The sequence below is a fragment of the Hydractinia symbiolongicarpus genome, chromosome 8, assembly GCF_029227915.1.
Source record: "Hydractinia symbiolongicarpus strain clone_291-10 chromosome 8, HSymV2.1, whole genome shotgun sequence".
Taxonomy (NCBI): domain Eukaryota; kingdom Metazoa; phylum Cnidaria; class Hydrozoa; order Anthoathecata; family Hydractiniidae; genus Hydractinia; species Hydractinia symbiolongicarpus.
In genome coordinates, this window is record NC_079882.1 from 10716407 (window position 1) to 10742419 (window position 26013).

General features: G+C 30.9%; 1 protein-coding gene across 2 annotated transcripts in view; it reads left to right on the plus strand.

The window, feature by feature from the left end:
• LOC130655926 (uncharacterized) overlaps positions 1-26013 on the plus strand; it is a 99830-nt gene that overhangs the window by 60627 nt on the left and 13190 nt on the right. For both annotated transcript variants that reach the window (XR_008984788.1, XM_057458742.1), the window contains 18 exons: positions 2695-2833; positions 3711-4092; positions 8397-8517; positions 8596-8788; positions 15158-15271; positions 15657-16283; positions 16441-16568; positions 19083-19156; positions 19381-19541; positions 19890-20192; positions 21300-21662; positions 22041-22352; positions 22455-23165; positions 23273-23596; positions 23708-24025; positions 24117-24428; positions 25307-25636; positions 25795-25965. Coding sequence is in view for 1 of the 2 variants with exons in the window: in XM_057458742.1 (XP_057314725.1) it covers positions 2695-2833; positions 3711-4092; positions 8397-8517; positions 8596-8788; positions 15158-15271; positions 15657-16283; positions 16441-16568; positions 19083-19156; positions 19381-19541; positions 19890-20192; positions 21300-21662; positions 22041-22352; positions 22455-23165; positions 23273-23596; positions 23708-24025; positions 24117-24428; positions 25307-25636; positions 25795-25965 (5083 nt within the window). In the remaining variant the exon portion in view is untranslated. The remainder of the gene's footprint in view (positions 1-2694; positions 2834-3710; positions 4093-8396; positions 8518-8595; positions 8789-15157; positions 15272-15656; positions 16284-16440; positions 16569-19082; positions 19157-19380; positions 19542-19889; positions 20193-21299; positions 21663-22040; positions 22353-22454; positions 23166-23272; positions 23597-23707; positions 24026-24116; positions 24429-25306; positions 25637-25794; positions 25966-26013) is intronic.

Sequence of the window (26013 nt, forward strand, 5' to 3'; positions counted from 1 at the left end):
GGGTTAGTAAAATTATTTAACTGCCTAAATTTCAGTTCTATCAACGTTTAAGATATTCTCTTCATTGTGTCTATGTTTTCACATATTAAGATGAAGATATCATCACGTTTTCTTAGCCATGTGTAAATCTGAAACAAATCAATTTCAAGATTTTAGCTAGCTAACGTAGATTTCAAGGCAGCATCCTGCTGAAGCCAGCTTGCTGTAGCTAGCCTTATTTATTCCTATTATTTTAAAGTTTGGTATATTATTATTAATTTTTATGTTGGGGTCTCTCCTAGCTAGCTCTTCAGCTACTTCTGGCTGAAGAGTAAAAGTAGCCAAATGCAGTTTGGCTAGCTACAACAAAATTCTTAATCAATTTTTCTTATGCTAAATGCAGTTAGTAGGTAGCCACACCTTTTATTAGTCTCATGAAAACTTACTCCGCAAAATAGAATTGCTGAGTGATTTTTTTAGCTGGACAGGGTAACAACAGGATGTTTTTCACATGTTCATATTTAAACCGAAGTTGCAATAAAGTTTTTTTGAAAGGGTATTACGCCTAAACGCATTGACGACACAGTACAGCGGTGAGTCCAATGTTGATGACGGCTGTTTCCTGAGCCAACTTTTTTTGCTATAACAGGGTATCAACTAGTTGTAAACTTAATTTTTATTTGAACAAAAGTTGTGAAAAGTTATTTTTTGAAAAATATATTACACTGGAAAGAACATAATGTTGTGCGCCTATTTTTTTCAAAATATATTACACTGGAAACATAATGTTCTGCGCCTCACTTAATTTATGACATGCTATACTGGCACAGTTTATACTTCTTATTAATTGCTCCTCAAGGTGTTCAAAGCCAGGTAACACAGTTACTTATGAATTAACCCAGCGTTTCGACTCCGGGTTCCCTGGCTAGTCTAAATATTAATACCACGGAATCGCATTTTGGATTTAGTCTCTATTGTTCATTCGAAACCGATGAACGTAGTCTTTTAAATATTTTGTATCTTTCGCCTACTTCTATTTCTTTTTTTGTTTTTAAACTTGTAGGATCCAACTTTATGGTCAAATCTTAAATATATTAAACTTGATAAAGATTTTAGTCATGTCACAGGTATAATATTTTCAAAAAACATTTTCAAAATATCGCTTCACCACAAGCAATAATATTAAATAAATTGATATGCTAAAACGTCTTCGTTTCTTATGAATGTTAAGTGTAGTGCAGTATTGTTAAAGTATCAATTTATTTTCACAAATCACTTTTTGTATATTTGTAATACATGAAAAATTTTGCAAGATCAAGATAATACCATGAGATAATACCTATTTATTTCAAATAATGGAACAACATTGTAAAAGTTCTGTACAAAATGGGCTACTGGCAAGCTCGAAAGGTATAGGGAACAAAATTACATGCAAACAAGAATCTGAAATCTTTTAGCCTGCAAGGGCTTTTCATTTTCTTATTTATTTAAGGCTTGTTACAGACGGATTTAAGATTTTTTCTATCCTGATGGTAAAAACCAGTCCCTCCTCCTATTTATTTCAATTGTGACCTTTTTCTATCACCTTTTCACACCTTTTAATGCTCAAAAGAAGAAAGTAATCTCTTAATGTACATTTAAAAGCTGAAAGCCTCTATATAATTTTAAAGAGACGTAAGCCACATGTTATCACACCAGCACCTTATTTTTAATACCTTCCTGAAATGTCACAAAATGAGAATTTGTTTTTGAAAGAAATCACTACTGAAGTTATTACTTTTATTTTGAAAAAGGAAATGCTTTGCTTAAAACATACTATTACAACCTTCTTGGGAAAAATATTAAGATCGTTACTATTTAAAACGTCAACATTTTGCAACTTTTTTTAGAAAGAATTAGGTAGTAAATAAACTAAAAACATAGTAACCTTAATAAAAAAAAATATTTACTAAAACTTCTCTTCTCAGTCCAATGAAATATCTGCTTCAATATTTCACTTACCATATATATTTTGGAACATCTGTTGAAAATCCACAAAAAAATCGGAGCATAATATACATTATTTTTTCTAATAAGGACCCTACACATAATAAGCATCACTTTAATAATAAAAGAGCGCATATAACAAGCCCAAGATGAACACTTTTAACATCTTGGACTCCTGTAACAAAGAAAACAACCTCCACACCATAGATATAGATCAAGATGATGAAGTTTTAGTTGTGGAGATTTTGTTGTGTTGTTGGTAGTAAAAATTCACTGTTGATCAAACGAATGCTGTTTTTATCTTCCCCAACCAAAATTTCAAACTTTTTGAAAAGTGAAACAAGCACTGACTCAGAAAATTAAATATTTTGCAGAACGAAAAAGTAGCGTTCAAGTTTTTAACATGACAGGAACATAGCAGGAACCATTCAATCCAGACACAAAGAAGCAAATACTCCAAAAAACCAGTTTAATATGTGGTTGTGGGTGGACACAGTTGTTAAAGTAATATATTCAGATCTCAGGAATAAATTTCAGAAAAGAACTCACAGAAATGCACTTAAGTCTAATTTTGAATTATGTATACCAGTACACCATGTGACTTTTCTTTTTAGATTTTATTATTTTTTGGGGAGGTTATTTTTAAATGATAAAAAAAATGAAAAATTTATTTTATTTATGTGTTAACATAAGATTTTTTTTGATGTTAGGGTTTTGTTTTTATCTTAGCTTTCCTTTCAAGTCTATCACAGAGACAGGAGTGGTCATGGTGATGTTGCAATTGATGACATTCATGTCCACAAGAATTTAAATTATGATGGAGTAATTGAAAAAACAAACGATTATCAATCATTTTACGATCCTGCAAGTAAGTATATTCCATTTATTTGTGAAATTCAGAAAAACACCCAAAAGTAAAAATGACTTCTAATTTTTATAACTTTACTCAGATGTTTTTATATTTCTCATGATATTCATGATGCAGTAAACATTGTAACAATATAAACTTGCTCCCTATAGACAAAAGTTTTTGAAAATTTTAAAACAAATGTAGGACAAATGTTTAAAAGGTCAAGCAAAAGCTTGTATTCCATAATTTCCTCGAAAAGATTTAAAGACGTCAGCCAATGTGTTGTTAAGTATTTATTGCGATATAATTGGTTAAAATCAGACGATGATGCCAGCCATCAGCCATGTAATTCGCAAAAATAGTCTAAAGTTCAAATACGCATATTTTATCTAGCTCATGATGTCAATTATCAGCTGTGAGCCGCTAAAAGTCAGGGGGAGGCAGTCTGGAAAAGACAGGAAATAACTTTGGATTACTCATAAATTTCAGATAAGATGCATCGAACTTATATGACTTATTCGTTAAATGAAAATTACCCAATGGGAATTTTAGAATGGTCAGGACATTTTGCTAAGTAGACAAGAAACTGTTTTTTGTTGTTGTTGCAACATGTCTAATGCACAGCGTGTGCATGTAGGTTGTAATCAAAACAATACTTAAACTATTGTGTCATGTCATATTTCTGTAACTTGCTTCCTTGTTCGAGTGGTTGCTTCCCTGGGTCAATCAACTAGCAAAATTATTTCAGAACAGGTTTCTAGGCCTCGTAATCTAACATAAGAGTTATTGGCTGTGGTGCAAGCCCTTGTATCGTATGAATAAGTTTTAGGTAAATAGTAAAAAGCTATATCTAATAATTTGTTTTAGAAAGAACAAATGTTTAAATTATTTTTAGATTACACTTCTTACATTGCTGTTATTAAAACGTTAAATTTACCAACACCTCTTCTTCTGTATCCTTTGGCACTACCCGAATATTACTTACAAGACTATGGTCCGCATCATCTCCATTTGGTTGATAATACTGGTGTGATAATTCGGATAGCTGACAAATATGGCATGTGGCATCATTCCGTGCACTTACATTTGCGATATTCTAAACCAGGGCTTTATAATCTAAACGTATCAACTGCCGTAACTGCAATAAACACTGAATTCACATTTTTATTTCACTTTTATCCATTGGATGTTGTCAATCCGTCCATGAAAATTGTACAATTTGGACTCAAACCAGGTGTAATAAATATTAAAATGAAGAAAAACAAACTATACATTGAGTAAGTTTCTCAATATTTCTTCTGTCATACAAGATTATCTTGTAATGCACGTGAGTACTTTTTAGAGCCTTCACAAGCCCTATGCAATATATCTAGGCAAAGCTTTTTTGTGCTATGGGTATATTTTTAAGAAATTAAATGATAATGCAGATTTTTTAAAGTTCAAAAATTAATAAAGTGCCTTATACTTTAAAACCACTAACCTTTCGTCTCCTATAAGACTTTCTAATATTCTTCCTTCCTCAGCAATCTTTAGTTCCGATAGTCTATAATCTTGATGGAATCCAACAGCTTCTCTTGCTTTCTAATATTCTTCCTTGCTCAATAATACTTTCATCTAATACTCATATGCAATCTTTCTTGTATAACCCAACACCTTCTTAGCTATATTTAGGAGGTCAGTAATATTGTCTTACTCTTTGTTCTATATGACAATAAATACACGTTAACAACGCCAACTTGATATGTAACACACAGCCATATGGTACAAATACATGTGAAAAATATGCTTGTTGTGACACCATTCTCTTTTACAAAAATTATGATATAAAATTAAAATGTAATACGACATTTTAGATAGAAATATGTTGTGATATTTTTCATCCAAAAACTTTTCCATCCAATTTTTTTCTTGTCTAAAAACGTTTTATCAAGATTGCTGTCTCTTATTGCTATTTTTCTATTGCAAAATATTTGTCTGGGATAAAAATGTTAAAATGGATAAAAGTGTTAAAATTTTGATCATAGCTTTAAGGTAGGAAGTGTTCATCATTGAGTTTTTACTTTATTTTTAATTGTATATTTTAACATCTTTTTTCTGTAATAAAGAACAGTGCCATCATGGGCCATTTTCAAACCATCTGAGACTCTGTTGTAGTCTATCACTTTCACATTTTTTCCCAACATGTGAGAAGAGGCTTTCAGTTTTTAATTCCGTATGAGAAACGTGAACAACAAACAATTGCCTATGCAATATAGATAAATCATTATGCAATTAATTATGCAATTAATTATGCAATTAATTATGCAATCAATTTATTTCTTCGTGTTAATTTATTATTTATGTTAAAACTTTTTAAAAAAAACTATATATTAAGGTTACTGTATAGGAAAAAACTCACTTGATAAGTAGTCTCAGAAAAACCCTTATAGTTTATCAATACTTTTATATATTTTTTCTTATTTTTTTTTGTTTATGAATGCTAGATCATCATCATCATCATCATTCTCGGCTTAACGTCCGTTTTCCATGCTAGCATGGGTTGGACGGGGTATATTAATGACCCTCTTCCAATCTGGTCTAGACTGTGTTAGATCTAAACTCAACTTCCTCTGTATCAAGTCTGTCCTTATAACCTGCCAAGTCTTTCTGGGTCTGCCTCTGGGCTTTGCGCCAGGAACTATCAAGTCTCTACACTTTCTTACCCAATTATCCTCCTCCATTCTTTCCAAGTGCCCCAGCCAATTCAATCTTCTTATCTGGATAACATCTTTAATGCTACGGTTACTTAGCCTGCTTCTTAGCTCATCTCTGTCTCTCAGACTGGCGTTACACATCCACCTAACCATTCTCATATCATTCCTTTCTAAACGGTCAAGATCTTCTTGCTAGATGAAAGACTTATTTGATGGTGTTATTTTCGTGAGATGTTAACACCATTTTTTTTCACCGTCTCGTTTTTGCACCATTACATTCAGCATAAATTAAATTCATTTTCTAATAACGTCGTTTTGAAATTATTTGTAATTATATATAATCTTTCAAAAAAATGCATATTTTTTCTTTCTATCGTAATAATTTGCTAACTAATTTTCAATTAAGTAATTTATACTGAAAAATCTGGGAACCTTTTGTGCATAATTTCTTTAACTTTCTATTACTGAAAATTTTAATGACCCAATAGGAAGCTTTTGGAAAAAGAGACCACAAACGTAAAGGTAGTATGCGAAATTTTACTAACAGAGACAGATCATATGCATAGTACTTAACTTTACTTAATTTTTTTTAATGATTTTTTATACGACAATATTTATATATATATATATCGGTAGTGAAAGTAAACTATCTAAAAAATATTATGGATATTTTTATACGGCAGTTTCATATCATGCATAATGTTTACAAAAAATATGCTAAACTCATTTTGTACATACTTCCTTAAAGCCGCGAAGGATATAAGGCTTTTTCTATAAAAAAGGGACGATTCAAATATTTTCATGGAATATAAAATTTGTTATTCAAAAGAAATTTTTTTTTTCTATTATCTCAAAAATTTTTTGCAAAAAACTTAAAAAAGTTGGTTTCCTTTACAGTAAGCTTTACATTGATATGGCACTTCTTAAAGTCGTGTAGTTGCACGAAAAAGCGACCAGGAATCTCCATATAAGTATATATATTTTTTTAGCATACTATGTAATTTTCTCTCATTCGCCAACATTTGACACAGTAGTTGGAATAAGTTCAACTACCACGCTGAATGGTAATTTATCAACCAATCAGATTTCCAGATTTCAAAATACAAATTTAAAACCAGGTTTAGAATTTCAAAATGTAAACAAAGTTGACAAGAAAGGAAAGTTTTTTAAATGAGCTCAAATGGAATAACGTAACTAAATGATTGTACCAAATTAAGAATGAATGTCTTATTTGTTATGTGCATTCTTTCATTCACAAAGAATGAAACATATGTATTCTCATCATTCGAATGACTACGACAAATGACTGTAACATCTCCTAAATAAACTAAAAAAAAGTCAAGAATAATCTTGTTTATTAGTTTATCCGGTTAGAAATCTCTCTGTAAATTACCTCCTCTCTTAGGCTTCTAAATAAGCAAAATTTATAAAAAGTACTACCAGCTTGCAGGTTTGGGAGTTCAACTGACCAACAAGGATGAAGCTTAGCATCAAGTTTTTCTTGAGAGCTAGGGTGATAATGGCTAGCGATTTCATTCAATTATTTTTTTTATCTTAGCAAATTGTTTGATTATATGGCATTACATATGCAGTTTTATTTATATTCAATGTTAGATATAATATCCTGATTTTTTTTTTTTTGGAAAAATAATTAAAATACCAGATTTTAAATTTAGTTTAATAAATCTATGGCAATATTTTGGATTTCTCCTGAAATCTCCTAAAAAATTTTTTTAGGTTTTAGCATTATATTCTTTTTTTTTTTTTTAAAAAAAAATTACCTGAAATGTCCTAATTTTTGAAACGAAAAATCCACTTGACAAATTTACAGTAGTTAACTTTTCTACTTGGTGAAGGAAGAAATTTAATGTCTACTGTGGTTCTTTGATTTGTTTTTAAAATGAAATGAGAACCAATAATCTTGAGTTGCGGAATTTGAGACTTGTTCGTTGGACCATACCTGCCCACCATACCTGCAAAATAACAAAATAACCAGCCAAAATAACATTGTTGATTGAGTTGAAGTCATTCAAAATAGTCAAAAGTAAGGAAAATCTAAAGTCCAAAAATGCACTGTGCAGTGTTTTTTATGCTAACGTTTACATATTTACAGAGCCTTTGGGAGAGAAATACGAGTAACATATAATTTTGTGTAGATTAGCCAATCACACAAGACAAACTGAACCATATAATATAAATTTTTACGTTGTTTGCACCTCTGACTTTAAACAATAACAGTAATTAAAAAAATGCAATCTTTTTAATCTGTGAACAGAATGCTATATTTCAAAAGCCATAGTAAGTTCCAATGCTCAGAACTTGTATATTATAAATGGTAACTGATCTCTTTTCAAAAGGGGTAAAAAAAATCAAGATTTTCTTAGCTCGCTACATAAACTGAATAGAATTTAATTTTTTTCCTGAATTATGTACTTTTTGACATTTTTCTATTTAGTGCATCGATAATAAGTTGTGTAACAGTCGAATTTTAAACACAAAACCACAAGAATTAAAAACCAATCTAGAACTCTGGAACTTGTTTAATCGTTTGTTAATAGCTTTATTTGTCTAATTTTCATTTCTTCAAATCCCCTTCCAAATTTTCATGTGTTTTTTATTCTACATCACAGAATTTAAATTTTACCAAATAGATGATACATTAAACAGGCTTTTAAAACACAAGGTACAAGGATTTTAATATTTAATCAGAAATACGTCTAAAAATTTATAAAATTTACAAAATAATTTTTTTTAAATGTAATGAGGGTTTTTATAAATCTATAGATTGCCAACTTGTCACGGAATTGTATATTTTAGTTATTAGTTTGAAACATCACATATATAATATTTTAGAACACAGACTTATGATAGAAAACTGTGTATTTTAGAATGCGATCCAGTGCTGGATCATCTGAAGAAGCCTTCACAATTACACTAGAAAATAGCATATGGACATATGTTGGTGTTTCATATTCTGCAGGACGCATGAAATTATTCATAAATAACACAGTAGGAAATTTATTTCATGTTTAATAGTTCCTGCAATGCTTTTCACCAAATTATTTTCTGTATATTTTATTTTTATAGCTGGATAAAGAATTTGAAGTACCTGCAGAATTTGTTATTCCATTCCCACAAAGTATCCATTTCTTTTACAATGGAACGAACGCCCGTCCAGCCTTTGAGCTCTACAGAGGGTACTTTTCATGTTTTCAACTTTATAACAAGTCACTAACTTTGGCTGAAATTAAAGCTTTAGAATTTTGTCCGAATCGTCAAGGTTTGTTTTCATATCTGCATAATTCTATTCACTGTAATAGTACTGTTATATATATACACGTTGTGTTTTTATAAGAACTTAGTTTGTAAAACACGACGGGCTATTTCCAGTGTGAAAATGGTTAACTCGCATTTTTCAAACGGTCTGCCTATTTTGTCAAGGATTGTTACACGGAGTTTGCGCCACAATTCGACACAACTAAAAAATGGATAAATTATTGTTATTTTATGGCTTTCGTAGCTACCGTTACTCATTATTGCATATAATAAAAAATAAAAAGGAGATGGAATGGAGGCAGCACAGCCAGCTAGCTCCCAGAACACACAGAACAGTCAAAAAACAAAAACTACTTTTGTGACACATTGTATCTCAATACGAAGCAAATAATTAACACAACAACTCTGTTTAAATAAAACATATGAACTAGGAAAACTTTTTTTTATAAAATATAAAGCCAATATAAACAAATCATATAGCTAGGGTTTTATAACATCTATTCACAGAAAAAAATGATGATGATCTAGAATTTGTTTTCTTTTGCAAAAGAAAATTTGGCATTGCCATGCTCCTAAAAATAAAATATATTTGTATAAAATACATATTCTTTGATGTAAATATTGTAAGTTTTATGCTGTTATAGTCACCATACTTTCTATATGATAACGTCGTAAACATATTGATGTATATACCAAATGTTCTGACAAAACATTTATATTAAAAAATTTAATTTTTTGAGCTTTCTAATTGGGAAAATTTATATTCATACTCCTGCGAAAGACAACTGATTCACAAATATACATTGCAAATGTTATGCTCACAAAAAGTGTATAGCAGAATAAGGAAATAAAGAAAATATACATCTAACACTAACTATCAGTATACTGAACTTTTAAACAAAACGGTGTCTAAATTTCTAAATCATAAAAAACCTTTTCATGATAGCACTCTCACATAATAGGCATTCCAAGTTATTTCTAACAAGCAGCAAGCAATGTTCACAACACATATCTCTCTCTGGTATGTACTCAGATCCTCTTGAAACATAGTGCAATTTATCGTAACCGTTCTCTCTCAGATGCAACAATTGTATGTACTTGTGACGGAAAATTCTTGGCCAGCAACATTGGAAAGTGGTATTCTTAGAATACTTTACAATCATCTGGTTACAATCATCTGACTTTTGCTCCCGCCCTTCCATACTATTACATCCAATTCTGAAACCGTAGCACAGCAAAGTACTTTCAGCGTGGAAAGGTATGCATAAAGTCCATAAACTGGGTGAGACGCTTACATCATACAACAGCTTGACTTGGAAAGTAGTTTACATTGCTTCTTTAAATCTTGTAAAAGTTCCAAATTGAAATTCTCTACACGTACTGATAGTGAAATAATTTTTCGCAAACATATGAACTGAAAGTGGATTTGATGCAGCCTTATTTTCATTTGTTCACTCTTCAATTCATTTAAAATAAGTATATTTAATTCTGGGAAATGACAAAGAAAGGCTTCACTCTCATTTCCACGAAAACGAAAAGTGAACTTCTTTCATTCTTAGAACTGCTTTAATTAAACCACTGGATAATTTTTTCGACAAAAAATTACATACATAAATTACATGGCAATTGCTGAACGTATAAAATTAACAAATTTTATTAAAGCGTGTGAGGAAGGTATATCTTTAAATGCTTAGTAGGAATTCCATGGAGCAGTTGCCAAACATAGATTGAATAACTTCATGAAGTACGCTTTGTCGATATTGTTCTTCAGATGAAGAGGTGCAGCTTTTGCTTTATCAATATAATGGCCAACCAAGGGGACTTCTTCTTGTCTACCTTTCAAAACTTTAGATATATAAGATTTCAAGTTACTACGTTTCGTTGCACTATTTCCTGTGCATTTAACTTCGATTTCTTTTTTTTGCCTTCAACCTTTTTGGCATCACTTATGCGTTTGGGATAGTTAAAGGGCATCCATTTGTCACTTTGCTTGGTTCCATATGTATATTCAAATTTGGCTGAATTATCTTTATTTACATTTCCGAACGTTAAAAAGTAGTAGGCTGAATTTGTTAGTTCCCCAGCCAAAAAAGGCAACATCTTTATATCGTTAGGTAATTCACCCAATAAAAATTCAACTTTGTAGGCAACTTCATCAACACAAACTGTGAAAACCTGACTTTCCAAAAACTTCACGTCCGACAACAACTTGAGAACATAATTGCGTACAACAGTAGTATTTTCCTCAGTATCACCACTAAAAATTAAAAAGTTTTCAGAGCTGCTGCATATCCGATTACCAACATTAAGAAAAGAGACTAAAATTGACATACCACAAATAGGAGCTCCATCCCCACCAAGAGCAAATACAAACAGAAAAGATTCAAAACATTTTTTTCAAGCATATTGAATGTTTTTAGTTTGTCACTCCGTTGACGATTCACTTTTAAATAGAATTTTGCCAATCGTAACAAAAATTCATCATACGATCTATAATTTCTGATTTTGTTTCATCTCCACATGTTAGAGTTGGATGTATGTCATATATGTTCCTATATCAATGTTATTATTAATAGTTGCTAAATGAGGATACTGAATATAATTAACCACTGAATTCTGTTTATTCTGGGAAATTCTATTTGCCTTTCTAATTGCCATGTATTTAGCTTTCCCCATGACATTGTGGCTGTAAAAAACATTGAGAGAACATAGTTTATTATCTTCTGAATTGTAAAATTCTTCATTTGCTCTTTTGATGGTAGTTTCCTTTATCTGTTTTACTACAGATTTCGCATTCAATAAACTTTTTGCAAACATTTTTGAGGGGATTTTCGAACACAATGTGTCAATCATACCAAACATAACCGGCTGAACAGATTCCTTAGACCCTCCGTGAATGGCAGAACAAACTTCAAATGTTTCCAGACAACGTGTATCTTTTGCTGATCTATTTAAATCAATAGAAGATGGGAATTTACTTAGCTGTTACCTTTCTGATGCTAAATTTGACTTCATAGTCCACTCTATTCTTACTACACTCATAGTTTAGGTGTCTAACACGTTTTCTTTTTCTAGCTAATCTATTTCTTAACTTATCAAGATCCCTTTCAATCAAAGTTATCTCACTGCTCAATGCTGCTAATTGTTTTTGTTTTTCCTCGATTAGGTTACTCTTATTTGAGATTTTTAAATCCATAATGTTGATTTTTTTTCTGTTTGATGTGTATTTTCCTAACTGGGAAAATTTAATGTTTTGTGCCTTTGACTTTCCTTTAGGAGGCATGGCATAGAACAACAAAATAAAAACATTTAACTAGCATAAAAATCCAATTTTGTCAATAACTACATACCATACCATATTGGTTGACAACTTTGTACGATGCAGTTATATTTAATGTCTTTGTTGACAGTTTGTAATGTAAAATACATTTTTTTCATTGTCACATATCATATCACTGACAGCATTGCTTTTAAACTTCTTTTTGAATATTTTATTGATATTAAGGCTAAGCAAGTTTGATAAATGGAATTTCAATGACCCAAGATGATGAAAAATAATACTAATTTCTTTAATGATACCACTTTTGTCTTTCTTAATAATCAATTCTCTACCGTAAGCTGTGCGGAAGTCGCGAATGGCTTTGTAAACAGCTAAAAATATTTCGGAATAGACACTTTCATTAATGACAACTTTGAAGGGATTATACAAAGTTTGTTTTGCTTGAATTTTTTGATTAAGAGATGTTACAATTGTATCGAACTGAAACTTTATTAAATTGATGATGAGGATATTTTTTTCGTCCAACTCTGATGAATCAATTAAATCTTACATCATTATACATGATCTAAAAGCATAGGTAATTATAATTATATATTATATATATATATATATATATATATATATATATATATATATATATATATATATATATATATATATATATATATATATATATATATATATATATATATATATATATATATATATATATATATATATATATATATATATATATATATATATATATATATATATATATATATATATATATATATATATATATATATATATATATATATATATATATATATATATATATATATATATATATATATATATATATATATATATATATATATATATATATATATATATATATATATATATATATATATATATATATATATATATATATATATATATATATATATATATATATATATATATATATATATATATATATATATATATATATATATATATATATATATATATATATATATATATATATTCTTTTATATATATATATATATATATATATAAAAGAAGAAAAGTTATTATCTGTCATTTTAGAAAAAGAAGATAAAAAAGAGAGGATATTTTTATTTACTACCTTAAGTGGATAAAATTTGGCGAGTATTTAATGGTGAATGACCAAAGAAATATTTATTTTAACGGAATTTATTTTAGCGAATGACACAAAGAAATGATTTTTTTTGTCTTGAAATGTTTTAAAAAAAAAAAGAATGAACAAATATATAAACACAAGGTCGTTATATAGCGAAAAAACATTTTTCTTTTCTTAATTAACAAAAAAGTATTTTTTTAAAAATTGGTGGGGATTTAATTTGACGAACGGTAAATTATGTTAAATTTAGCGAGTATTTAATTTAGCGAATAGTCAGTTATCAGAATTCTGCCAGGTATCAGACCGCAGAGATTGAAAAAATGAGTTAAAAAGAACTTACATTGTGAAATAATTAAAACCTGATCTTAAAAAGAGAAAATGACAGTTAAGAAAAACCAATTCCAACTCCTTTTAGATTGTTTATTCCTTAAATATACAAATTAGTGGAAATAGTTTTTCTTATGTGGTCCTTCTTTTATTGCCTGTAAGAATGCGCGCGCATATACAGAACTTTGTAAACATTCGCTCATCTATACACAGAACTCTAGCTAGCTACGGTTTAACACATCTATTTTGCCTAAAAACCCTAAATTTTTCCTTGTTGCTTGTGGATGAATGAAAACTTGCGAAAAAATGCGTAGCTTACTACAATTTTCCCATACTTTCGTTACTTTTTTTACCAAAAAAACTTCAAAATTAAAAAATGTAAAACAACAGAATTGAAGATTCGTCTTACAACTTGCGTTTTAATGCCTTCAAATAGAAAAATAATACCATTTAATACTATTCTATACCCAACAAAGTTTGTAACTGGATGGGGGAAATTGAAAGAGGCACTATTTCAAGACAGCTCAAAAGACATTCTATGATGTTAAACATAAGCATGTTTATATTCGATCGAAAGAAAATTTATTCGACTTTCAAATTCTAGCGCTCCTAAAACCATTAGACACGTTTAAAACCACATACCAGATAAAAGTATGGTACCATGTACCAAAGATATAATACTTACGGTCCTCGACCGTTTTTAAAAACCTACTGGCCGAAAAACGCAGATGCTTTTGATAAGCATTTCTTGGACCGTTTTTACCCGCCGTGAAAATGTTAGGGCTGACATTTCGCCAAATATTAATAAGCATTACAACGTACATTAAAAACACCAATAACAATGTCCAATTGCCTGTAACCTTGCCTGTACATTAAAGGAGAACTAACTACTGTTAACAAGTTGTGCTTAAAATCTTCATTAGAGTGTGCATATGAACTGTATTATTTTTTATAAATGTAAGCTTCGGTTTTACAGATATTTAAGGTCAAAGTAGTACCACGATTGCTGCCATTGAAGTGTCAATTTAGTCAGATTTTTAATTCGGTAAATTAATAACTTGTGTGACGTAAGTCCGTAGTGATGTCTATATAAGACTAGTTATACAAACCTGTGGAGGAGCCGGTTTAAAAGTTATTTAAATTTTTTGTGTTTCTTATCACAAAACTGTTGTTTATTTCATTAAGGTTTAAAGGAAAAACGTGTAATAGTTCACCCCACAAACATTTTTAAAAAATATTTGCAATCTGTCAAATATTATAATGGGAGTCAAATAAAATTGCTGAAGAAAACGGACAGCAATAATAAACAGCGTTAATTGACTGTGATTTACCTGTACAAAAATTTATAATAAATTACCTGTCACAGTAAATTAAAAATAGGGGCTTAATAAGAAAATTTTAGGACACAACTTTTGTATTGATATAATGTATCCTTATACCATAAGATAATTTTACCACTATATTTTGAAAACAAAAACAAAACACTAATAAAAACATTTGAGATTAAAAAAGGCATAGGGGTAAGTACGTCCAGCCTCAGCTGAAATTTAAAGGTTCTTATAAAAAAAGAACTGTGTGTATATTTTCTTTTTGGTGATTGAAATAGTATACATTTCCATTGCTGTTTTTATATTTAGAATTGTTTTACCATGATACGAAGTGTAAAAATGGTTTTAGTTTGACGTTATCAATGGAACCATGTGCTTGTTATGATCAAACATTACGTCACCAGACACCCAGTTGTGAAAATGGTAAATGACAACTTTCTAAATTATTGTTCTTCGTAACCATAAAAGTTAAGACGATACTTTAAAGTTTTCGTAATTCTGTATGCATATATTATAGCAAAACTTTTAAAATAGTTGCAACTACCATTCTATTTTTTGGGAAAATATAGTTTTAAACCATTTAAAATTCCTGTTATTTCAATGATATTCAGTGCATCCAAATCTTGTAACGAACTTTCTGGTTTGATTTCCTATTAAGTTGAAATTAGCAACTTACGTGATTATGCTTTCCATGACAAAATTAAAACTTTGCGTTACTGGATAAGCACTGTAATAGTAACTTAAAAAGTTAAACCAAACAAAATTGTAATTTCAGGTAAAACACTGCACTTTTAACTTCTACGTTTAGCATTTGTTGGAGGTATTTTCAAAGATGCTCTTGTGTACATTCCATTTGACTATGAAACAGCAACACAGTCTGACAAAGGTGAATTCAGATTAACTTATCAAAGTAATGGTTATATTCGCTTGAAACCAGGACCAATGGATTATGCAGCTTGTGTAGATAAACGGTTTTCCAACATTGGTTCTGTTGCAACTCCATGTTCCGGTGATTTTTCCACCTGCACAGAAAAATATGTGATTGGATTTTGGTTTTATGTTTCTCATCGAGTAAATGAAATAGGACAACAAAAAGTGTTTCAATTTGGTGATATATCTATGCAGGTAACATCAAGCGAAGAAACCATTGCTACTAAGACTAACATTCAATGGAATGGCAATATTTGCTGTTCTACAACATTACCATTAAACTCATGGATTTATGTAAACGTAGAACTAAATTCTACACATTTAAGCATATTTTTAAATGGTGCTCCTGTTGCTAACAATGGAAATTGCAACTACCCATTTGGAAGTAACTCTGCTATAATGAAATTATCAATTGGATCATACAGTTGTATTGATGAATTTTCAATCTTTTCATATCCCAATTCAAATTCCCGTACAGAAGTTACTTACAATTGGTACTTGTATGGTATGTGATTATGCATGTTAAATTTTGCCTGAAAACTAATTTGATTCACGCAAATTAATAATAATTATGAATTATTGTAGTTTAGATTTTTGACATGCTTTAACTTTTTTTTATTATTTAGTTGTTTATTAATGTAAACTTATGTTACATATACTAGGAAGCACCAGCGACTACCGCAAGTATGTACAAATTAAGTTCATTGTTTCATCCAAAGATTTTTATCAACCTAATGAGGAAGAAAATTCTGAGGAAGACGATTTCATACATCAAACTGTAGACCTTATGGTGTGTTCACAATAAATTATATTTTTTGTTTGTTTTTTTGTGTATGTGTTAGTTACAATGGTCTTTTTAGTAGACAAGAAAAAAGAAATATGCTCCCTTTGCAATAATTTAGTTTAAAATATTGCTAAAAGTCTTTGATAATACCTGTTAGTACATTCGGTCAGAGGAACTGCAGTACTTGATCTTTAGCAAGTTAAGGTGTCCTACATGTCGGGTCCGCAGTGTTGGCAACGTCACACTGTTACCCAGCTATCAAATAACAAGGTAGAAAAAACTGGCTTGGGGTGGTTTGTGTCACTGATAAAATGGTAAAATGTGTTGAGTTTAGAAGTCAGGTAGAGAGAAGCTTTAAAAAGATTTGTCGAAGGTGGGAAGACAAGGTGGGAAGATAGTGATGGATATGGAGGAGTGGGCATATTTTTGGCAGAGAAATAATGAGTAAAAGACTGAATAGTGTTAATAGTCGTACTAGAGTGATTAGTTTTTTTATAGTTAGAGAATTGTCACTTTTGTTTCAATTTATTCTTTTCTGTGTGGCCTCAGTAAATCTGTATTCACATATGGAAATTTTCACGTAATGGCTGGTCTTCATTCATTCTTTTAGTTTCTTTAAAATCTTTACGTACATGTGACATGTTTAACGAAAAGTACATAAACCCTTCCAAAGTTTTGTTCGTGTTTAGGTAGCTTTTACAAACCAAAATTTGTGTTCTTAAAAAAGTGAGTCAGAAAAAGGAAAATATGGAAAAACTTGCGCAATTTCATTCGGTTCTGTTTTTAAATGCCTAAAATTTAAAATCTCAATCAAAACAAAAACAAAATCTAAAATGTCTTTGTATAACAGAGATAACCTCTTTCGACTGTTTTTTTTGACATGCTGTTCTTTTCGACAACAGGACTACATTCTGAATTCGCCAGAAGCCTCGCCAAATAATTTTCTACAAAAGCTAAGGAGCTTGGAAAAGTTCTCCAAAAGCTAAGGATCTTGGAAAAGTTACAATACATTGCACTCTGAATTCGCCAGAAGGCTCGCCAAATAATTTTCTCCAAAAGCTAAGGAGCTTGGAAAAGTTACGATACATTGCACGCAGCACTTTGCTGCTATTTTGAATAAACCGAAAACTAAAAGTCAAGAAGAAGTGAACTAAAGTCTATGTAACGTTAACAAAACCTCACATAAGGAGAGATTTCTACGTAAAATTTCCTGTAAGCATTTACGTAAAAAAATGCGTACATGTTGCTGCTTGAATCCTGCTAAAAGAACACAAAATTAAGTCTAATGATAGTTTATAATGGTCACATCTAAATGCCGAGACAGTGAACTTGTCATGGTAGGTGGTGACTTCATTGGTCAGGTCATGCCTGAGAAAATGGTAGCTATGAAAGATTAAAGTTAATAAAGTAATTTTTATGTGTACTAATTTTTCTGCATCTGAAGAAAAATCTCACATAAAGAGAGATTTCTTACGCAAAATTTCCCGTTAGCCCTCACGTAAAAATCCTGTACATAAATTTGCATCAGAAAAATGTATTAACTCTTGAACAATAGTTCAAGTATATTAATTTCCGCCCAAGTTTAAATTCTTTCGCAAATAAAATGTTTCTTTTATGTAAACTTATATATTGTTACTAAAATGCGCAAAAAAATTAGTGCAAATAAGCTAAAGTTTATAAACAAAAGTGATCTGTTTTTTCCCTTACAGATTTAAAAAAAGCTTTTATTAGATATTTTGTGGTGGGTACGACCAGTGTTCATAATGGAAAAACAAACCTCTACTTCTTAACACTTTTGATATGCTTTTTTGCCAGAAACAGGGAACTTACAACAAAAAATTTATCAATCATGTATTGTCTGCATAAGTAGTGTAATGGTATTCCACGAAGGTGAGAAGTTGACATTCTGTTTATATCTAGTTGTGCTAAAGATGATTATAGATAACGAAGTATTTTTAAATTTAATAATGTACCTCAGCGACTTGTGGGAGATAATAGTGGGAGTAAGAGGGGTGTGGGGTGCCATTTGCAGGGTAGGTTTTGCATGGGGAAAGTTCCAAGGTAGGAAGTCATTGATAGTGAAGCAAGAATAGCTTCACTATTTAGAAAGGCATAATATGAGAATGGTTAGGTAGATGTGTAAAACACCAGTTTAAGAGACACAAGAAGTTCAGATGAGGTATAAGCATTCGAGATTCAATTCAGATAAAAATGTTAAGTTAGTTAACTAATGGGAGAAGATGATGAAAAATAATCAGGTAAGATGGTGTAGAGGCGGTAATGGAGTAGCCAAGCAGGGAGTGGCCAAGCCCATTACCGAAAGGGACTTATCAAGAGGTAATAAGGATATACTTGCTGCAGAGGAATTCTAATTTAGACCAAACACAGTTCACATCGTATTGAAGAAAGGTCATTAATATACCCAGCCCAACTCATGCTAGCATTAGAAAATTGTATTTTATTTAAATATTGAATGTTTCTTTCGTAAAAATAGTGATTGTAATTTTTTTCGTGTTTCAGTTAAAGGACTTCTTTCGTCAAATGAAAGACAATAGAATGAAATATATTGGTTCTAAGCCAATTGATATATTGAGGTGAGTGTTAAAAGTTTTTTTTAATATTTTTTTTCTGCTTCTATAAGCTTAAAAAGCATGAACGTTGTAGTTGGGTGAATATCCTCTTTGCTTTAGCTACCAATAATTGTAATAGCAAACATTGTCTTTTTAAGTAGCTTTTATAAATACTATATTTTGTAAATCCGTATTTTACTTTGAAAATCTACCACCAAATGATTTGTTTTCATTTGGACAATATTTAGAATTGAACCTCCTAAAACCAAAGTTTTCCTACTGGTTTCAATATCATACCTACCATATCAACTTGAAAATGCATTTTACACAATACCAATTCATCATTATGAACATAATGGCAGAGAATACTTTATCGAGAGAGAGTACGATGAAGCATCAACTATTGGAGGTAAAATCTTTTCTACATGTTTCGGTATATTAAAAGTGATATATATTTTACGGAAATACAGAAATTGGTTTTGACATTGTACTTTAATTCAATTACTAGAATATTTTTTTCTTTTGTTGAAATTTTCTTGTATAACAGTATAATTATGCTATAATATATGCTAGCAAAAGCATACAACTTCTCTTTTGAACCATTTATGGGAAAACAACTTTAAACTTCAATTAACCACATAATAAACAACTTTTAGCGTCAATTACTGAAAATAGTAAACAGCTCTAGAATTTTCAAGCATTAAAGTTGTTTATAAAAAAGTGTGTAAATGCGACGTTGTCATTTTCATATATTTAGTGCTGCCTACACCAGTAAATTTCACAGCTAAACCACTGAACTCATCTACTGTTAGGCTTCATATAAATAACCATGTTGAAGACGAAAGATATCATCTTGGTTTTTTTGTAAACATTACCAGCTATTTCGTAGTACATTCTTCGTCATTCCATCTTACATTTTGGAAATATTTTTATACTGGCCGATTATATCTCTACCTTGTCAACCTTTCGCCATACAAGAAATACGAAATCACTTTATGGTCTTTAACCCACCAAGGGCTTGGACCGAGAGGAAAGCGGATTGTATACACACATATTGATGGTATGTCATTATTTATGTTGCATTTTAAAATGTGAAAATATGTTTCTGTTGTTTTGTTATGCTATAGAAAATCTTATGTTCTCATTAATAAGATTCTAAAATGAAGACGGATATTAGTTCTTTTCTAAGACAAATTTAGGTTTCTGTACACTTTCTTGCAAATTCGACCATAAACAACACCTGTAAATTCTATTGTCCCAAACTGTGAAGCTAATGCATGAAAGTTCATTTGTCATCTGTGTCTGTAGATCTCGTGAACAAAGTAGAACTATTTATAATAGCAAATTATGAATCTGTTGATTTCGGTTTGCATCTTATTAACAAGCGAGCTTTTAAGATATGATCCATATACTGCAAATAGAGACGTAATTCACATTTTGTTGTGTTGTCATACTTGCATAACCATTTGCAATTTGAGTGGCATACAGACAAGTGCATGGCTAAAAAACTAAGTTCGGAAAGTTTAAACATCTATTGTAAGACCTTTATGTCAAAAAAATTTGGAAAATTCGCCTAACCCTTTTATTAGATACACAATAAAATTTCTATATTGCTGCTACCACCTGGACTACAAAAAGTTTCTGTGTAGAGGTTCTGTTTAAACTGGCTTATATTGCTCCAGGGGGTTCTGGTATAATGAACTTAACCGCAAAGTGTGTCAAGAGGCTGATTTAGGGGGGAAAACCCTACCTAAAAACTATAAAAATAAAACAGACTTGTTACTTCAGGGGGAAAAAACCCTACCTAAAAACTTTAAAAATAAAACAGACTTGTTACTTCACAAAAGCTTTGAGATTTTGCTTTGTCAAAACATTGCATTCAATAAAAAGATAGAAGAATTTCTTACAATGTTTTATTAAAACTAGGACCTTGATGTGAAATAAACCTACCGAGGAGTGTCTACCATTTTTTTTGCATTTTGTTTTAGTCGTTGTTTTCGTAAGATATAATATAGATGATTTAAATTTGTCAAAAAACAAGACACTTTACACCCATTAGGTGGCGGTGTTGGAAGTTCTGGTGTTAGTATTTTAGCATGTTTACATGAATAACATCTTGTAAGAAAACCTATTTTCGTTAGTTTTATTTGTTCTGGTATCTCTTTAGTTAATGTGATGCCACCCCAAAATGTCCAGGCACATAACACTAGTCACACGTCAATTATGGTTGGGTGGGCGTTGTACGATAATGGAACGTATTGGAACAGCAACACTATGAACTTTAGAATTTATTGGAAAAGAACTAATTTGACCCTAAGAAGTTCTCAGTACAATTTGTTATCATGGAATTACACAGATGTACATTCCACTTTCAAAACATTTTCTGAGTTAAATTATGGTCCTGATGTTATAACCTCATATGAAATAACAGGTTTAGAATCTTTTACTAATTATACCATATTGGTTGCAACAGTAAACCCAGCTGGAGTTGGTGCTTTTGCTGTGACCTACTGTAGATCTAGTCAGTGGTGTAAGTATCTTGTTTTCTATAAAGGTTATATTGGAAGTTTTTAGTCACAGTTATACGGTTGTTACTTTGTCGTGTTACGACTTTACTACCTTAGGGCATACATTTTAGTGAGAACTAATTTTGGCATTATTGATATTTGCAGCTTGGCAAATGAAAAATAAACTATGTTTGATTTGTCAAGAATTAAATGTGCGAATAGAAATTAAAATAATTTTGTAAAAAAAATGCGCGAATCTCGTGAAAGTTTAATTTTGTGCGATTTCAAGAGAATTATTGTTTGTTTATCATAAATTTACAGGTATAATGTTCTAATAAGTAAACCTAAAATTGGAGTAAATTGGAGTTCAATTATTTTATAGTTACTTATGTTTCTTATAGTGCCAGAAGAAGCACCAAACTTATTTTTGGTAGATTTAATATCTCCTGGCGTTGTACTCATACAATTCAATTACACAGAAGACATTGAAATTTTTAACTCATGGAAAATGTCTGGCTATAACTTGACAATTGAACCATTATATCCAAGTTTGTCTCAATCAGTAGCTGTCACTTTATTGGTACCATACAAACAAAATATGTTTAATTCAACTGTCCTCGATTATTTTAACTTGTTCAAAGTAACTGCATCTGCTTTTAATGAGATTGGAAATGGGCCTAAAGCTCAAATTTGTTTTGCTACAGGACAATTTGGTAAGATGTTGTTTTTCGAAAAACTGAGTTACGTGGTTATGTGGTTTTAATTATGTTTGCCATTGTCATTGTTTTTATTGTTTTGTGCTATTTTCTTATTAGTGCCAAATCATTACCCAACTATTTCCAAGCTGATAAACAAAACACACAATTCCCTAAATATAGAATTGGGTCAAGTTCCTCTCAAGAACGAGAACGGTATAATCACCCATTATCTGATTAACTACAGATCAGCTGATTGGGAAAGTCTTTTTGTTAACGTAACAAAAAATCTCACTCATACTTCAGATGACTGGAGTTATTGGACACAAATGTCTAATGGTAATATTTCATGTTCTATTGAGCCACAACCAAATTCCTCGAAAGTAGTTGATTTCAATTTTACTGGTCTGTATCCCTTTACAAATTACGAATTTCATTTTGAATCTTGCACCGTAGTAAATTGCTCTAACATACAACATAGTGTTGTGTTTCGAACAGCTGAGACATATCCCTCGTGTGCGCCTAACTTCACAGTGTGGAATACGTCATCGTCATCTCTGTTTATTACAATCGATCCGCTTGGACATTTTTGTATGAATGGTATTTTAAAGTTTTATCATGTCGTTTTTCTGGAGAGTGAGTTGTATGGAGAGAGTATTTATAATTTATTACTTAATGATATTCCAAAAGAAAATGTGGCAGATTTGACTGCAAATACGCATACTGCAACAGGATTAAAGAAATATTGGAATTACACTGCTGTTGTGTATGTTGAGAACAGTATTGGTAATGGGCCACACAGTTTTAAATGGGCTGTGACTGCTCAAGATGGTAAGCTAATCCGAACTATTTTTTTTTATCTTTTAACGTTACTTCCTTTTTCACTTATTTTTATTGGGTAAAGTTTACAGCCTGTAATTATTTCTATTTTTTGGTAGCTCCTGATGGCCCACCTACGAACATATCCGGATATGCAAACAGTAGCAGTTCGATCATCTTAAATGTCACCTTACCTAAACGAGAACACAGAAATGGCATCATCCGTGGTTATAAGGTTCATCTTTTGAATTTGGGTAACTTAACAGCGCATGAGTTGGTGTTTGACGTTATTGAAGAACCAGCATCCATATTAGTAGTGGAAAGTTTGAATTTTTTTACCTCGTATGAGATCAAAGTGAGAGCATATACAAAAATAGGTGACGGACCTTACACGTCTGATGCACCATTTTTATTTTTTCTCATACTAAAAACATTTGAGGACGGTACGTATATTTATTTGTTACTTCAAATGTGCGAATTCTTAACTTTGTATTTTTTGGTTTGAAAATTTCGAAAACATAAACCCTTCTTTTAAAACAGTGCTTTCATTTTAGTTCCTACTGCTCCACCTTCAAATGTTAATGTCACATCATTAACTTCGGACAGTGTGACTGTTACATGGCAAAAAGTTCCAGGTGACTTTCAAAATGGTATTTTAAACTCGTTCCAGTTAGAAATATCTGGGATATTGGCGAATAATACGTTACATACTCTTCGACCACCTAACATCAGTTTTTTGGATTACCTGGATGATTACAGAAGTTCCATTTCTGGTTTGTTTCCAAATACACAATATAATGTATCTGTACAAGGATGCACCACCCCCGGATGTGGAATGAGAGGTTGGTTACAGTTTACTACAGATGAAATGGGTAAGTTAACAAAAGATATTTATAGATTCTGGTTTGTAATTGAAATTTAGCTTGGCATGTATTTTGACAATATTTATTTATTTTTATGTAGCACCCATTGGAAAAATACAGTTTCTCCAACAAATAAATATGGACATAAAAGAGAGCTTGCATTTCAATTGGTCTGATATTAACCCAATGGAAAAAAGGGGAGAAATTACTTTCTTCATATCTTACGATAAACATGAAAAACCATGGGAGGAATACAATGAGTCTTCTACAACTTTCACTGTTCCTGGTAGTCAGCTGAACGCATCGATTTACAACTTAAATAATTATACTATGTATCGAATAGAAATTTATGGTATGGGAAGAGAAGGAATTGGACCTTCAGTAACAAGTGACATGCTAACACCTGAAAATGGTAAAAACATCGCATTACTTCTTGTAGTCCCTTTTTTATTCGTATGGACTCGTAGACTTGTACTAAAGTGTTTGCTTCCAGTGTGCCAGGTTATTGTCCAGAAAATTGTTTATTAAAAAGCAGTGCAGGATTGATATCTTAGGCTGCCCAATTGATCAGTCACGCCGCTAAGGAAACCTTAAATACACTGTAACTGGTGTCTTCATTGGTAATAGTACCAGCAGAAATTGTGCAAGGAGTACTTTTCTAATAAACTACCATTTTTAGATGTTTAAACATTTAAATTAGAAACGAAAATTTTCGGACGAACAAGCTTTCGGATTTTTTTGTCCGAAAATTTTTCCGTCCGAAAGTTTTTTATCCGAAAATTTTTTTCTAATTTTGTTTAAAAAGGCCCAGTGCATAAAAATTATATATAGGTAATCAGAAAATTAAAACTGCAGTTTTTGAACTTATTATTTTCGTTATTTTCACATTTGGCCGAGGCTCTATCTATAAAGTTGGATCCTGAACACCCTTTTTAGATCTTGATTGAATATATGTACAATTTAAATGCTTCTACCCTTTTTTTTGTGTCATTTCCCGTAATCATTACTTTTGAAATTTGGTAAAAATTCGTTCAAAAGACTTACCCATATATTTTTTTGACTTTATAAATGTTGTCCGAAAATTTTTCAGCTGAAATAAAAAATTGTGTCCGAAAGTTTTTCCGCCGAAACATTTTAGTTCTTAATGTATTCTACATACCTGTTGAGTTTCATTTTTAATTTTACTGTTTAGTTCCATTATATTATATTAATAACAAACTATGTAACTTGATCAAATCTTATAAAAACCTTCATCCTATATGCATGTTAAGTTTAATTTTTAATGTTTAGTTCCATTATATTCTCCACAAATTACATATGCAAATAACATTAGCAGTTCAGGAATAAATGTGAAATTTACGAAACTACCTCAATCATCGTGGCAAGGTGAACTATTAGGTTACCATGTTTATTACCAACATGCAGATGGACCTACCAATTGCACTGCTGGACAAATATGTAAGAATATGGAGTTTACAGATTGCATTGGTAATGATATAAATACTTGTGATGTTACAGAACTCGATCTGCATACAAACTACAGTGTATGCATTGCTGGTTACACGAGTGCTGGAGCAGGACCAATGAGTGAATGTGTTTATGTAGTTACTGATACGTTTGGTAAGTCTAGGCTTAAGCAGCTTTTAATATCTATTTGTAGTTTACAATAGCTACTTTCAAGGACAGAAAGATTGTGCTAAGAAATGTTACTGCGAAACATAATTATTTATTCTCGCGTCTAACATCTTTAGAGGAATTTACTTTGTTTTGTTAAATAGTTGATGGTAATTGGACGGAATGGGGAACATGGGGCAACTGTGATAGGAGCTGTGCAAATGGTACTGAAGCTAGGTTACGATTTTGCATTAACCCAATACCAGCAAAAGGTGGAGCCAATTGCTCTGGCTTAGATGTTGAACGAAGACCATGTAATGATTTTCCTTGTCCAGGTTAGCCCTATACATATTTTAAGTAGTGTTCGCAAAACTTCGTCACCA